Source organism: Manacus candei, unplaced genomic scaffold, assembly GCF_025592945.1.
Source record: "Manacus candei isolate 608988 ecotype Guabito, Panama unplaced genomic scaffold, ASM2559294v1 h1tg000037l, whole genome shotgun sequence".
Taxonomy (NCBI): Eukaryota; Metazoa; Chordata; class Aves; order Passeriformes; family Pipridae; genus Manacus; species Manacus candei.
Genome location: NW_026138085.1, coordinates 17291687 through 17305375, shown reverse-complemented (window position 1 = coordinate 17305375; position 13689 = coordinate 17291687). Strand labels below are relative to the sequence as shown.

At 52.9% G+C, this 13689-nt stretch overlaps 1 protein-coding gene across 1 annotated transcript; it reads left to right on the top strand.

Annotated features, from left to right (window-relative positions):
• The first annotated feature begins 191 nt into the window (after window positions 1-191).
• On the top strand, window positions 192-7385 carry IRF1 (interferon regulatory factor 1). Its single transcript, XM_051794164.1, has 10 exons — window positions 192-664; window positions 2005-2096; window positions 2863-2962; window positions 3160-3336; window positions 3653-3702; window positions 3827-3962; window positions 4119-4244; window positions 4846-4889; window positions 5681-5816; window positions 6276-7385. The coding sequence occupies exons 2-10, from the start codon at window positions 2010-2012 to the stop codon at window positions 6365-6367; spliced, it is 948 nt and encodes a 315-aa protein (XP_051650124.1). The 5' UTR covers window positions 192-664; window positions 2005-2009; the 3' UTR covers window positions 6368-7385.
• Window positions 7386-13689: the final 6304 nt, after the last annotated feature.

Genomic DNA, 13689 nt, shown 5'->3' with positions numbered 1-13689 from the left:
GCGGGGCCGGGCCGGGCCGCGCCCCCCCCGCTCCGCTGGCGCTGCAACGCCGTGATTTCCCCGAAGTGACGCTGCCCCCGCAGCCAATGGGCGGCGCGTCCGCCCCCCGCGCGCGCGCTGATTGGCCGGGCCGCGGCCGGGCCCGGGCGCGGGGAATCCCGGCGGCGCCGCGTTATACCCGGGGCGGGGAGCGCTCGGAGCGCAGAGCGCACCGGGCACCGCACACAGCACACCGGGCACCGCACCGAGCGGCACCGCACCGAGCGCAGAGCGCACCGGGCACCGCACCGAGCGGCACCGCACCGAGCGCAGAGCGCACCGGGCACCGCACCGAGAGCCACCGCACCGAGCGGCACCGCACAGAGCACAGAGCACACAGCGGCACCGCACACAGCACCCAGCGGCACCGCACCGACCACCGAGCGGCACCGCACAGAGCACAGAGCGGCACCGCACCCAGCGGCACGGGTCAGCACACAGCGGCACCGCCGAGAGCACCCAGCGGCACGGCACCGAGCGGCACGGACCGGCACGGGTCAGCACACAGCGGCACCGAGCGGAGCGGCACGGACCGGCACGGGTCGGCACACAGCGGCACTGCACAGAGCGGCACTGCACCGCTCAGCCCCGCGCGGCTCGGCTCTGCCCGGCACACCGCAGTGAGGTGGGTCGCGCTGCGTCCCCTCCCATCGCTCACCCCCGCTTTGCCCACCGGGGCTCCGGGAGAAGGCGCCCCGCGGGCTCCGCGCGAGTGGCCCCGGGGCCACGGCTCGGCTCGACTCTGCTCGGCAAGAGGCGGCAGAGCCTTGGTCGTGAGGAGTTTTGGAGGCGGAGCGGGCGCGTCGCGTCGGCAGCCGTCAGGGGGGCAGCGGGCACCCCTCCTGCGGGCACCGGGCACCGCTTCTACTACGGGCAACGGGCATCCCTCCTGCGGGCAGCGGGCATCAGTCCTGCGGGCAGCGGGCACCGCTTCTACGGGCAACGGGCATCCCTCCTGCGGGCAGCGCATAAGTCCTGCGGGCAGCGGGCACCGCTCCTACGGGCAGTGGGCATCCCTCCTGCGGGCAGCGGGCATCAGTCCTGCGGGCAGTGGGCACCGCTCCTACGGGCAGCGGGCATCCCTCCTGCGGGCAGCGGCCGCGGCGCAGCGCACAAGGCCCAGGAAGGGACCCTCCGACCCGGGCTGTCACCCCGCACGCCGGGCCGGGCACGTCCCTGCACAGCTGTCGCTCCGCGGGCTCGGCTGGAGGTTCCGCTCCGCCGAGGAGCCCGAGCCGCCCTCCCCCGGGGCTGCCCCGGCAGACCCTCTCTCGGAACGGGCACTCTCCGGGACCTCCTCCCGCCCCGCGCCGAGCGCGTTGCTGGTGAAAGTTGGAAATGCGTTGTTTGGGCAATCTTGGGCTGTTTGTCTTGGAAAACCACCGCAAACAGGAAATTATTTGTGCAGAGGAAGGGCCGGGATGGCCGCGCCGGCGGCAGCGCGGGCCCCGCTCCTCGGGACGTGTCGCGGTGGAATTGGGGGTCCCCGCCGGCAGAAGGGCCGCTGCGTCCAACCTCGCGCAACCTAATCAATGACAGACTTTGAAGAAGAGGGTTGTGCAGTGGCTGCTCTGGGGATCCCGCACCGGTCCCCGCGGGGGGACACCCGCACCCACGGGCGGTGCCGGCCGTGGGCTCCCTCCCAGAGCCGGGGGTCGGGGCTGGGCTCCCCCCCCACCGCTCTGTCCCACGCAGGGCTCCCCACGCAGCAAGGGCTGAACGCTCACCGCTGCCATCGGCCTCTCTGCCGAGCTCCAAACCCGCGTTTTGGGGCTGAGCAGGCAGAGCAGGAAGCACTTCCCTCCTGGAGCAGGTGGGAGGCACTGAAGGAGAGTTAAGACTGCAAAAGTAGTGCTCGTTGGTGGTGTTGGTGATGCTGAGGGCACGAAGGGTACAGGAGGGGTGACACTGCACAGTGGTTAAAACAGTGCAGAGGGTTTGGCTGACCCGTTATTTCTTCCACAGCCAACATGCCAGTGTCAAGAATGCGCATGAGGCCCTGGTTGGAAATGCAGATTGATTCCAATCAAATACCAGGACTGATATGGATTAACAAGGTGAGACTGGTTTGTACTATTATCATCATTATTAATATTACTTGTTCTTAAATGACAGTAAGCACAGGTCAAGATCATAAGGATCATAAAGGAGAAAACAGGGAGAAAACTTGCCAGCATTATGTTTAAAAACCAATTTTTGTTTGCAGAAAAGGTAGCTCTGTTTGGTACACAGTGGAGTAGCTCCATTTTTTTTTTTTTCTGGGAAAATTCCCAGGAAGGGAATGATAAATTACAATGAAAACAGTTTGAACACGGTGGAGTACCAAGAAATCTCCAAGATATCTTTTAACTCCTGTTGCCCACTTAACTGTCCCAATTAAGCAGCTGCTGTTACACTCCAGTTGTTCCCCGTTTTAAGATTTGGGCTGAAAGAAACTCCGTATTTTTTGATTCCTTCAGGACCTTATGGACAACCTAAAAAAGGGATTCTCTGCCAAAGTGCACCTAGAAAATATGCTAACATTTATGATATACTTATAGAGTGGTTGCAATGTATTGAAATGATTCTGGGATAAAATTGATAATACTGTTTACCTCTACTGCACTGTACCACATTTTTTTCCCAGTTTCAGAAATCATAAAAAGCCTTTAGTACCACAAACAGAATAGATGGAACAATGGATATTTAATTAAAATATAGATATTTAATTAAAATATATAACATTTCTGAGCTGGTTCTGAGAACTCTTTGATTAAATCCATCATTCCAAACTGGCGTATGATGTTTCTTTTTTAAGTCAAATCTCTACTGGTTTAATTTCAGGATAAGAGGATATTTCAGATCCCATGGAAACATGCAGCTAAGCACGGCTGGGACATGGAGAAGGATGCCTGCCTTTTCCGGAGCTGGGCCATTCACACAGGTGTGTGCTGCCTTTGCATTCCCATCGGTCACAGGAATATCTCAAACAAGGCATTTTTTGCCTTGGCTTACACCTTACACCAGCAGTTACAGTAACTGCTAGTATGTAGGTCAGAAAATAAAAATTTTGCTTTTTTTTGGGGTGAGAAGAAGTGGCACTGCAAAGTCTTAAAGACATACCCTGTCTCTTATTTATAGGAAGATATAAAGAAGGTGAGAAAGATCCTGATCCAAAAACCTGGAAGGCAAACTTCCGCTGTGCCATGAATTCCCTGCCTGACATCGAAGAAGTGAAGGATAAAAGCATCAACAAAGGCTCCAGTGCTGTCAGAGTTTACAGGATGCTGCCACCCTTGACAAAGCATCAGAAGAAAGGTAAACCCTTGGCAGTCCAGCTGAGGCTGTGCTGCTTAAATGTCCTGCTCTGTGCAGGCAGGGGGTGACAGACCTGTTGGTAGCACTGGTAATTCTGGGGTTACTCACTGGTTATTGCCATTGGGAACAGCTTGTACAAGTGGTTCAGTTTATCCCAAATTCTTTAAACGTGCCTGGAGGCCTCATCAGGAGGCCGTGGGGACTGGCTGCTGCTGGCAGTAGCCATGCTTGCTGAGCAGCTCTCGAGGCTGCAAGAGCTCACACTTGCCTAAAATGTGCAGCTCTTTCTCACATTTGTCTTATTTTTATTTCCCAGAAAGGAAGTCAAAGTCTTCAAGAGAAGTCAGAAACAGGAGCAAGAGAAAGGTATGTGTCTGTAGAGGCAGCTGAAGAAGCTAGAGGTTTTGGTGGTTTTCTTGCTTAACTTTTTTCATATGGGAACTTGCCTGTTCTTAGACAAGCCTTTCACGCCGTGCCCTTGTTTCTGTAGTTCTGTGAAGAGGAGAGGCTGGAGGAGTCAGCAGAAAGGTTCCCCAACACCCCCCTGCCAGATGACCACAGCGGCTACACCATGCACGAGTACACAGGGCAGGAAGTGGAGATGGAGAGCACGTCCATGACCTTGGGTGAGATACTACTCTCAGCTCGGGGCAGAGTGGAAAATGCCGCTTGTGCTGAACTCAGAGCTGGGTCCTGGGGTGGCTGTGCCACCAGACAGGTGGGGGGGAAGCAGAGGGGGTTGTCCCTGTCCCATGAGTGCCAACCCCTGGTGTGTCCCACAGACCTGTCCTCCTGCGAGGTGAGTGGCTCCCTGCCCGACTGGAGGCCGGCCCTGGATGTGCCCATGGCTGACAGCACCAACGACCTCTACCAGCTCCAGGTGTCCCCCCTGGCCTCGTCCTCCGAAGGTGGGCATTGTTTTTTTCCTACCCCAATCTTTCACTGGTCTGCAGGAGGCAGAGGGATGACGGAGTACCCAAGGCAGCAGGAGAAATCAGTTGTTTTGCAGAAAAACCAACCTCCACCTGATAGATTTGGGTATTTGGAGTTACCAAACTGGCCGGGGTGCAGAGGGGAAGAGCTGCCACCTGCTCATGGCTGAAAGGCTCTGAAATGCCACTGCTCCAGCAGTGACAGTGGAGGCAGCCCTGCTTCCCAGTGGGGAAAAAGTGATTAACATGCATAGATCAGAGTGGTTCCTCCCCTGGGGTGCAAATCATCTTCCTCCTATCACCTTCCATGCCAAGTGGGCTCTGCTCTGTTGAGTCCTGGGCAGGTGTCACAGCTGGTGTCAGAGAGTCCCAACATACAGTTGTTGAAGAGCATCAGAGATGAAGGGCTGTGAGGAGTCTGGGATGGGAGGAGTTAAGGGCAGTGGTGGTGTGTGACAAGAGAATATGAAGCAGGTTCTGTGGTGAAGAAGCAGAAATATGAGGGCTTAAAGTTGACATCTATGTCTGTTTTCTTCTCCTTTTTTTTTTTTTTTTTTTTAATGTGCTTACAAAACAGTCACAGATGAAGATGAAGAGGAAATAAACCCAGATATTTTTAAGGTAAGACCAGCCCTTCTGGCCAGAATAAAATGGTCCAAAGTTGGTGTTTGCACCAAGAGAGGAAGGCAAGCAGGTGCCACATGAGCTGAACATACGCTTATTTAATGAGGAAGCCTGAACGATTAAATATAAAAAGAAGGCTGCTTTGCAAATGTGAACTGGAGAGGGCACACCCACTGAAATATTTACCCTTCATGTAAAAGACAGAGGAAGTTACTGAGAAGTTCATAGAATCATAGAATCACAGAATTGTTAAGGCTGGAAAAGACCTCTAAGATGATCAAGTCCAACTGCCAACCCAGCAGCACCACCATGTTCATTAAACCCTGTCCTCAAGTGCCATATCCAGAGGTTTTTTTGAACACTTCCAGGGATGGACAGTCTGTTCCAGTGCTTGAAAATCCTTTCCACGAAAAAATTTTTCCTAAAATCCAATTTAAACTTCCCTTGGTGCAATCTGAGGCTGATTCCTTGCCTCAGATTGATGTCTGCAAAGGGCCTCCAGACTTTTCTATTTTGGCTTTCCTCCACCTCTGATATGTTTGGCCCTTAATCTGCATTTCCAGACATGTCACACTCATCCCACTGATAAGATGGAATCAGGTGCTCCAGCCCTCCCTTTTACATTAACTTTTTTTTTTAAGCTGGGAGTAAAGCGAGTTTTACATAACTTAGCACAAGAAGATAGAAGTTCATCTTGTTGCTTACCTGTCATCTGATTGAGGGCAAGGAATCAGACATTGCACCCGTGGCAGGAAGGAGTTTTTAACCATCTGCTTCTTCTCTTCCAGCTGCTTGTACCAGCCCAAGACTGGCACAACACCAGCATTGGTGGGAAGGGCTTTCTCACCAACGAGTCGGGCACCCAGACCATGTGCAGCACCTACAGCTACAAGGAGCAGGACGGGGAGATCGACACCACCTCAGGTACAGAGTCCAGGGAGCACCCACGGTCAGCCAAGGGATGACACAGATGAGGGTTCCCAGGCAAGGCACTGATGGGGAGGCAGCGAAGGAAATGGAGGAATTCACACGTCCTCGTGTTCTGAGATTTCCAAGCAGGCTGTTGGAAGGCTGTGAGGAGTTGGGTGATAAAAAGGAAAAGTCAAAAACACCTCCAGTAAGAGTGTCCTACAGACTTCAGGGTTACACATGCATAAGTTAGGTCAACTTTCAAGAACCCCTTGCAATACAACTGAAGAATTCACTCTAGCAACAGCTTAAATGGGCCAGTTTAGTAGTGTTTGGTATATTTTAGCAAAATAATAGTCTAAGGTATTTGCTCACATCTGAGAAATCTTTCAGTTGTTTTTTTTTTATATATCTATGCACTATTTTGCTTTTGCTGCACTGATTCAGTGCCCATTCTTGGTTTATTTTGTCTAGGAGAGGCAGATTTCAGGTTCCTTGACCAGAAAAGCAGCCTAGACTTCTCCTGGCTGGATACAGTGAGGCCTGTCATTCACTGTGGCTTGTAAACCCCTGGATCCTCCCACCACAAACTGCTCCTGGATAGAAACTTTGACAAGACTGGAGAGAATGGAAGAAACATCTTGTTACTGACCGATGAAAGTAAAGTAGCTTTTTGATTCCGTTTTAGCTTTGGGCCTGGAAAGGTTCCCATGAACAGCTCCATTATCAATCCAAGGAACCCTCTCTCACCAGCAGGACTCTGGCACTGGGGAGGCACCTGGTCCCTGCAGAGGGGAAGCTTCTGCTGGCAGGTGTCAGTGTGCCATGAGCCCAGCCTGGTGGGTCCACAGGCCTGGGGAGCAGGTCACCACCCTCCCCACGTGGGATGTGATGAGCACTTTACCCACAGAGTGCCTGGGGGAGACACTGCAGAGTCTCTTACCTGTTAGTTTTGGTTGCTGCTTTACCTGTGCAACACTGGTGACACTGAGCAAAATGACTCTTATTACACTTAGTCAGGAAAATTGCACTAATGGGCCCTCTCGTCTTTGATTTACTCCATCATATAGTACATCTTTCAGATCTTTCAAACTCTGTACATAGTTTAGACAATAAAATGTGAAAATTCAGTTTAGGTTTTGCTTCCAGCTAGTCTGTTCCCCAAGTGCACTCCCAGGGTGCCCTCTGCTGTAGCCATGCCCCATCCATTTCCATGGAAGAGTTGAAGAGCTGCTGCACGAAACAATTTTGCACTGAGAAGGGCAGAGCTCTTTGCTTTTATCATGCCTTCCCTAGATCCCTCCTGGCACTCTCCAGGGATCCCTCCAGCACAGCACCCAAGCCATAACATCCTACAGCCCCCCTGGACCAGCCTGTGCAGGGAAGTGCAGGATGGATGAGGCTCTGGTTTGTGTGTAATACACGGGAACCAAATCACTAAGCTGTAACAGACTATTTTCTTGTACATTTTATTTTTGTATATAAAGTGTTGTATATTTGTTTTAATAAAATGTTTTATATATGACATGTTTACTTTTTCTCATGGGAGAGCTCTGAGGATGCGTTCCAGCTTCCTTGAAAATACCCAAACAGATGTGCAGAGACAGTTGGAGGGGTTTTTTCATGACTCATGAAAGCACAAGGAATTTAGTTTGCTCCTGTTTTCTGCCCCCCACCCCCCTTTCCCAAGGGCAGTCGGTGGGTGGGATCCTTCTTGTCAGGAAAGGGAAACCGAGGTGCTGTGCATGTGGGGGGTGGTTGGTTTGTATTTGCCATCATCTGCAAGTCAGAGCAAGGTAACAGGCTACAGCAAAAATCACCTTATACAGCAAGTCCCTGCTATGGACAACCCCTGTCAGCATTGCCATCAGCTCTGGGGCTGAGATCAGCAGTGAAGCTCTCGTTAAACACCTCAGGTTTGCCTAAAAAAGCACTCTTTTTCCCCTGAATATGCCCTTCCTCTGCCCTACTGCAGGCTGGAAAGGTCTGATGTTATTGCATCATGTGGGGTGGGAGGTGAGAGACAAGCCAGGCTGAAGGGACATGTGAGAGCACAGCCCCTGCCACAGCCTGGAAAACCCCGGGATGGCCTTTGGGGAATAACTTCACTTTCTGAGCCAGAGCCGAGGAGAATATCAGGCTGTGGGAGAGGAAGACCCAGCCCAAAGGGCCGGAACAAACGTTTCCTACAGCCCTTGGCACAGGCTCTGCTGACCTGACCTGTGGGCAGGGCTGGGGGGATGGAGGGAAGGGGGAATTCAGTGCCATAGCAGGCAGGTGGTGGGTCTGAGAGCCAGCCCAGCACAGTGGAGGTGGGCTGGGCACGGGCCCTGTGTCCTGTTAGACACTAACCCGAGGCAGCCTGGGGAAGGCAGGCACAGGAGGCACCTCCCCAGTGCCCTGGGGCAGAGCAGCTCCCCGTGAGCTCCCCCGGGCTCTGTGGGGCTGGCAGCCCCCAGGGTGGCCACTGTGCTGTCCCCCCACAGCTGTCACACTCCCTGGCAGGGTATCTGGCCTGAAGGTCCACATCCTGGGAGGGATCTGTCCAGCTGGGAAGCCTCCGAGCACCAGGGTTGCCTTGGATCACATCCACCCAAAGTCCTGCAGATCTAGAGAAGGAACATTCCATGCTCAAGCAAAGAAATCACCCACCAGGTTTTCAGCCTTCCTGTATTTAAAGGGAGCTTACAAAAAAGACAGAGAGCGACCTTTTACTTGAGCAGACAGTGACAGGACAGAGGGGTATGGCTGCAAACTGACAGAGGACAGGTTCAGATTAGATATTGGGAAGAAATTCTAGACTGTAGAGGGTCATAAGGACCTGGCCCAGGTTGCCCAGAGAAGCTGTGGCTGCCCCTGGATCCCTGGAAGTGTCCAAGGCCAGGTTGGACGGGTCTCGGAGCAACCTGGGCTGGTGGAAGGTGTCCCTGCCCATGGCAGGGGTGGGAATGAAATGAGCCTTAACATCCCTTCCAACCCAAACCTTCCTGTGGTTCTATGATGATTCCATGATCAGATCTGTGCCCTGATCAGCTGCAGCAGCAGCTACTACCAGGGAAAGAACATGGGGCTGCAGGACCTGGAGCCACTTCTGCTCCCAACACAGGACACCAGCTCAGCATCACTGACACAACCAGAGGAAACTGGTTTTTTTAAGAGCCCCTGCAAGTTTGTCACACATGGGGGGAGGGGACAGGAGAAGGGAAACTTTCTGTGATGCAAACACTGCTAAAAATAAGGTAGAGATTAATTCACCCATTCATGCATTAAAAGCTGCAAGCTTCTCACAAATATGCTCAGACACAAAAACACCAGCACAGTTCACAGACAAAAGGTTAGACCAAGATCTGAGGACAGAAGAAAGCAGCAGGTAATGCCTCACACCCAGGGACCACAGACATGCTCCAAGCCTGTTTCACCAGGGTGTTGGAGATGCTTTCCCCTGTCACCTGCCAAGGTACCTGCCTGACCGACTGCACGTGGGGTATTTTGCCAGTGAAAGGTGGTGAAGTCTCATGACAAAATTTGGCAGTTCTTCAGCCAGTGAAGCAACTGGACGGATAAATTCACCCCCAAGTATTTTGTTAAAAGTTTCGCTGGTTTGAACTCTTTGGGAGAGGAAGAAAGAGCAGAGTGGTGCTTTCCAGCTCAGGAGAGGGGTGACCTGGGGGCTGCTGTGCTGAGTCAGTGCCTGACTGGCTCCTCCATCGCCTCCAGGGACAGACTAAAGAAACTTTGTACACAGAGGAGCATCATCAGCTCCTCAGGATAAACTCCCTGCACAGGCTATGCCATAGAAACAGTTTTAAAACCCTGATATTGAATTTTTCTGAACTTGCCTATACTAATCAAGCTTTTCATAAACCCAGTAAACTTGTGCTGGAATAAGAGTTGTTTTCATCTGGAATATGCACACAGCTACATTCAGCTGGGAAATATTCACATCACAGGAGGGCAGGTCCCTGGGGAGAGCTCAGCCCTGCCAAACCCAGATAGAGCAGTGAAAAGAAGGTTTCTATGGGCAGGGCTCGGAGGGCAGGCAGCTCACCTTGGTGCTATGAACCATGCATGACAGAGAGAAAGACCTGTAGCCAATGCAGATTGTAAGTTGTTGTGAAAATCTATCCCTAGAAAGGGAGATGGGGATGAAACTCACATTTTCATGGACAATTAGTATCTGTGTTTGCTCCTTTACCAATTGGTTCGGTCCACTCTCTGCACCCTCTTCCACTGCAGTGCTGCACTTCAGAGCTCCTTTTCCTCCCATGTTTTTCCATGTCTTTCAATATTTCTCTCACTGTTACACTCATCCCTGTCCCTTCCCAGCCCTTCTATGCACAAACAAGGCAATAATCAAAGCTCACTGGAGTGGGCAGCACCGTGCAGGCAGCTCCAGGCACTTGCACTGGGTCCTGCCCCACTGCCTTTTGGTCTCATCTGTCCTGAGAAGGTCAGGATGTGAATTCAGCCAGTGTGGTTCCCTGCCATCCACTCTGACCCAGCACAGCTCTCCCAGAGAGGGGAGGAGCTGGGAAGGGAAAACTTCCCACAGCCCCTTCCAGAGTTCCAACGGGAGCACAGCATGCACTGCCACCAGCTGAACTCCCAGAGGAACATCAACCCGAGCCAGCAGAAGCCATAAATCACCTAAGACCTGGAGAACCTGCTGGTCCTGCTGGATTTGGTCACCATCTGGATGTGACCAGAGGTGTCACAAGCGGTGTGAGGGACTCAGGGCTGCCAGGCACCAACAATCACATCTCCATGCACCCAGTGCCTGGCTGCCCATGGTGGAGGGCACTGTGGGACCACAGCAGCACAACAGGAAGATGGGGCAGCCAGGAGGATCTGCAGCCACAGGGCTCAGAGGTGATGAGGGCCAGGGAGTGGACAAGGGAGCAGATCTCGAGAGCCACCCACCCCAAACCCCTGTGTCAGAAGCTCTCAGGAACACCAAGGCACCATCCCTTCTGGTGGGCAAGGCTGGAAAATGAAGTCAGGACAAAGGTAGGGATGGAATAGGCACCAGGAAACGGTTATCAGGGATAGCCAGGAATAGGGAATCCAGTCTGCAGAGCAAACAGGACAGCAAGTCCAGCCTCACTCCCTGCTCTGACAATCAACACAAATGGGCAGGCTCCCCTCAGCCTTTTCAACTTCAGAATGATCCACTCCACTTGTTTTGCTCATGATTCATACAGAAACTTCACTGTGAAGCCTTTAAAGAGCCTGTCTGTCAGTACCCAGCCAGCCTGAGACATCAGCAGGGGTGAGGGTGAGATGTCACAGCCCACACAGCACAGACCTGCCTCTTGCAGCCCACCAGTGTCTCCCAGCTGCCAAAACCAGCAGGGAGGAGCAGGCTGAGTTGGTGGCCCATCAGGTTGCCAGTGGTACCCAGCTCTTGGGCCAGAACAGCAACAACAGCCCTTCCTTATCACCACACGAGCATCCTGAGCTGGATGAGGGTGCTCAGCTGCCACAGATGAGCTCACCACCTATTTTGGGGTAGACTTGTCACACTTCAGACAAGTGCTCCTGCCTATTGTGCTTGTTCCCCATTGCATGGTGTGACACACTGCGCTGTGGGCACGTGGGCACAGCATCAAAGCTGGGGCAAGCCAAGATACGAGCAGCAGCTTCTCGGGACCTTCCAGGGGAATTCAACCTCACCAGAGTTACAGGGTGGCCTGAGCAGAAACAGTCCCTGCCAGCCCTGGGCAGAGAGAAGGGCTTTGTTTGCTCTGTTTGCACGGAGCAATGGTTGGAAACACAGAAGCAAGGGAGTGGTAAAAAACAGGTTCCCATAGGGAGAGGATGGGGAAGGGTCTGAGGAACTCTGGGCAACCAGAAAGCAGGTGGAGGTTTTGCTCCTATCAAAGCATGGGTGGTTTAGCACTGATAACACATAGAATGGAGGACAGAGAACAGCATAAGGATGCTGGCCCTGATTCAGGATGAATCCAGCACAAGCATTACACATATTAGCTATTTGTGAGTAGGGCTATTAAATAACAGGAGCCAGGTGAACCACAGCATATCCACTGAACATGCCCTGTTCCAAGATCTGCATTGCAAGGCTATGTTTCACTGAGTTTGTTCTGTCATCAGCTAAATATTACAAAGATTTCACCAACAGTCTTCAGGCAGCAGAAATTAATTGAAAAGACAAGTCCAGACAGGTGGAGCTTTGTTTTCCCCAGCTCTCTTGCTGAAGAAAGCAGAGGGTGCAGGGAGTGGAGTAGGGACAGTGCTGGCCTGTTCCCAGCCTTGTGGCTAGTTTTTAGGATATTTTTAACAATGCTGGAGGGACATAGCATAAATTACCAGTGGCAATATTTAAAATCAGCAAGTGTTAAAATCAGCATGTTAGACATATACATTTCACACAGAAAGTACAATTCTGTGTTGTATCCAAAAGCTGCCATTCCTACCCAGAGCAATCCTTCACCATCAGCTTTGGAGGAGCCTCACTGGGGTTTCTGCTGCCCAGCCTGCTTCTGGAAGCCCACAGACAGGCTTCCCACAGAGAAGCACAGGCTGAGCCCCTCAGCCCCATCCTCTATGAAGAGCTGAGCAGGGAAAGCCCCCAGCCCAGCCCACTTCCCTCCAGTATTTTACTTGTGTTCAACAGGCAGGAAATGTTCTACCTGATCAGCTTCCCGAGAAAAGCAGCTCCTCAGGTGTTTGATTACAACACACACACCTTTAGGTGACAGGAGCATCCAGGGGTTAAGGAGTGGGAACAGCCCTCTAACTGCTCACAGGTATGAGGAAGCTTTGCAATAACATCCTTCTGGGTTCCCTGGCAGGGTGACACCTCCTTCCACCACTGAGGAGCACGGCCAGGCTGAGTGTGTCCTGCCAAGGCACTGTCCCCAGGGCCAGGAATGACTCTGCTTTGGCCCCCATTGCAGGGACTAAAAGGGGTAGAGAAGAGGTGGCTCAGGGGGAACCTCATCACTCTCTACAGTTCCCAGGAGGGAGGTTGGAGCCATGTGGGGATCAGCCTCTTCTCCCAGGTAACAGCACAAGAGGAAACAGCCTCAAGTTGTGCCAGGAGAGGTTTAGGTTGGAGGGAAAGGTGAGGAGGAAGATGGTCTTCCAGTTTGTTCCTTTTTGCTCTGAGAGCAGGACCAGGTGAGGTGTGAGGCAGAGGACCCAGGGGCTGCCCTCAGCACAGAACTCTGCTCCAGGTGGGGAGGACGTGGGGGAAACCCACTGCTGCCCTCCCACACACCCTGGGCACGGCACACGCCTGGCACAGACCTGCTCCTGCCCTTGGGAAGGGCCTGGGAGGGCTCAGTCTCAGTCCCTTCACAGAATAACACACCGGGGGCAGCTGAGCCACCTCAGTTTCACCATGAACTCACTGCAGTTCAGGCACCTTGTGCCTGAGGAATAGGAACCTCAGCGACTGAGGGCTGCAGGATGTGAGCCCAGCCCTGCAGGAAAACGAACTTGCTACAGTGTCAAAAACCCGAGAAAACACTCAAGAGCTTGTTACTCCGGACATGTCCCCTGCTGTGGGCACCCCCAGCTCCCACATGCCAGCTGAGGTACCCCAGTGCCCACCCTGCAGAGCCCAGCACAGCTTTCTGCTCTGGAAAACAAACTCAGTAATTCGAGAAAAACGATGAGAAAGGCTCATGTAACACTCGATAACAACTCGCTGCCTCCTGCACCTCTGCTGAGCAAACCACCATTTCCTGGAGTGAGGTGTCAGGCGTGAAATATTTCACATGCTGGAGCAACTGCCACCTCTGCTCAGAGACAAACAGAGCCTCAGCCTTCCTGGTGCTCAGTGCATAAATCAGGTGCCTCAGCCTTCCTGGTGCTCAGTGATAAATCAGGGTGTGTCCTGGGTGGCTGTTGGCCACTCTGTAAC

What these genes read in the sequence shown, in the direction of transcription:
- IRF1 (XM_051794164.1), top strand. Translation starts at nt 2,010, where the DNA reads ATGCCAGTGTCAAGAATGCGCATGAGGCCCTGGTTGGAAATGCAGATT. An exon ending in GAGCACGTCCATGACCTTGG is followed by an intron (nt 3,963 to 4,118) that starts GTGAGATACTAC and finishes TGTGTCCCACAG; the next exon opens with ACCTGTCCTCCTGCGAGGTG. An exon ending in TAAACCCAGATATTTTTAAG is followed by an intron (nt 4,890 to 5,680) that starts GTAAGACCAGCC and finishes CTTCTCTTCCAG; the next exon opens with CTGCTTGTACCAGCCCAAGA.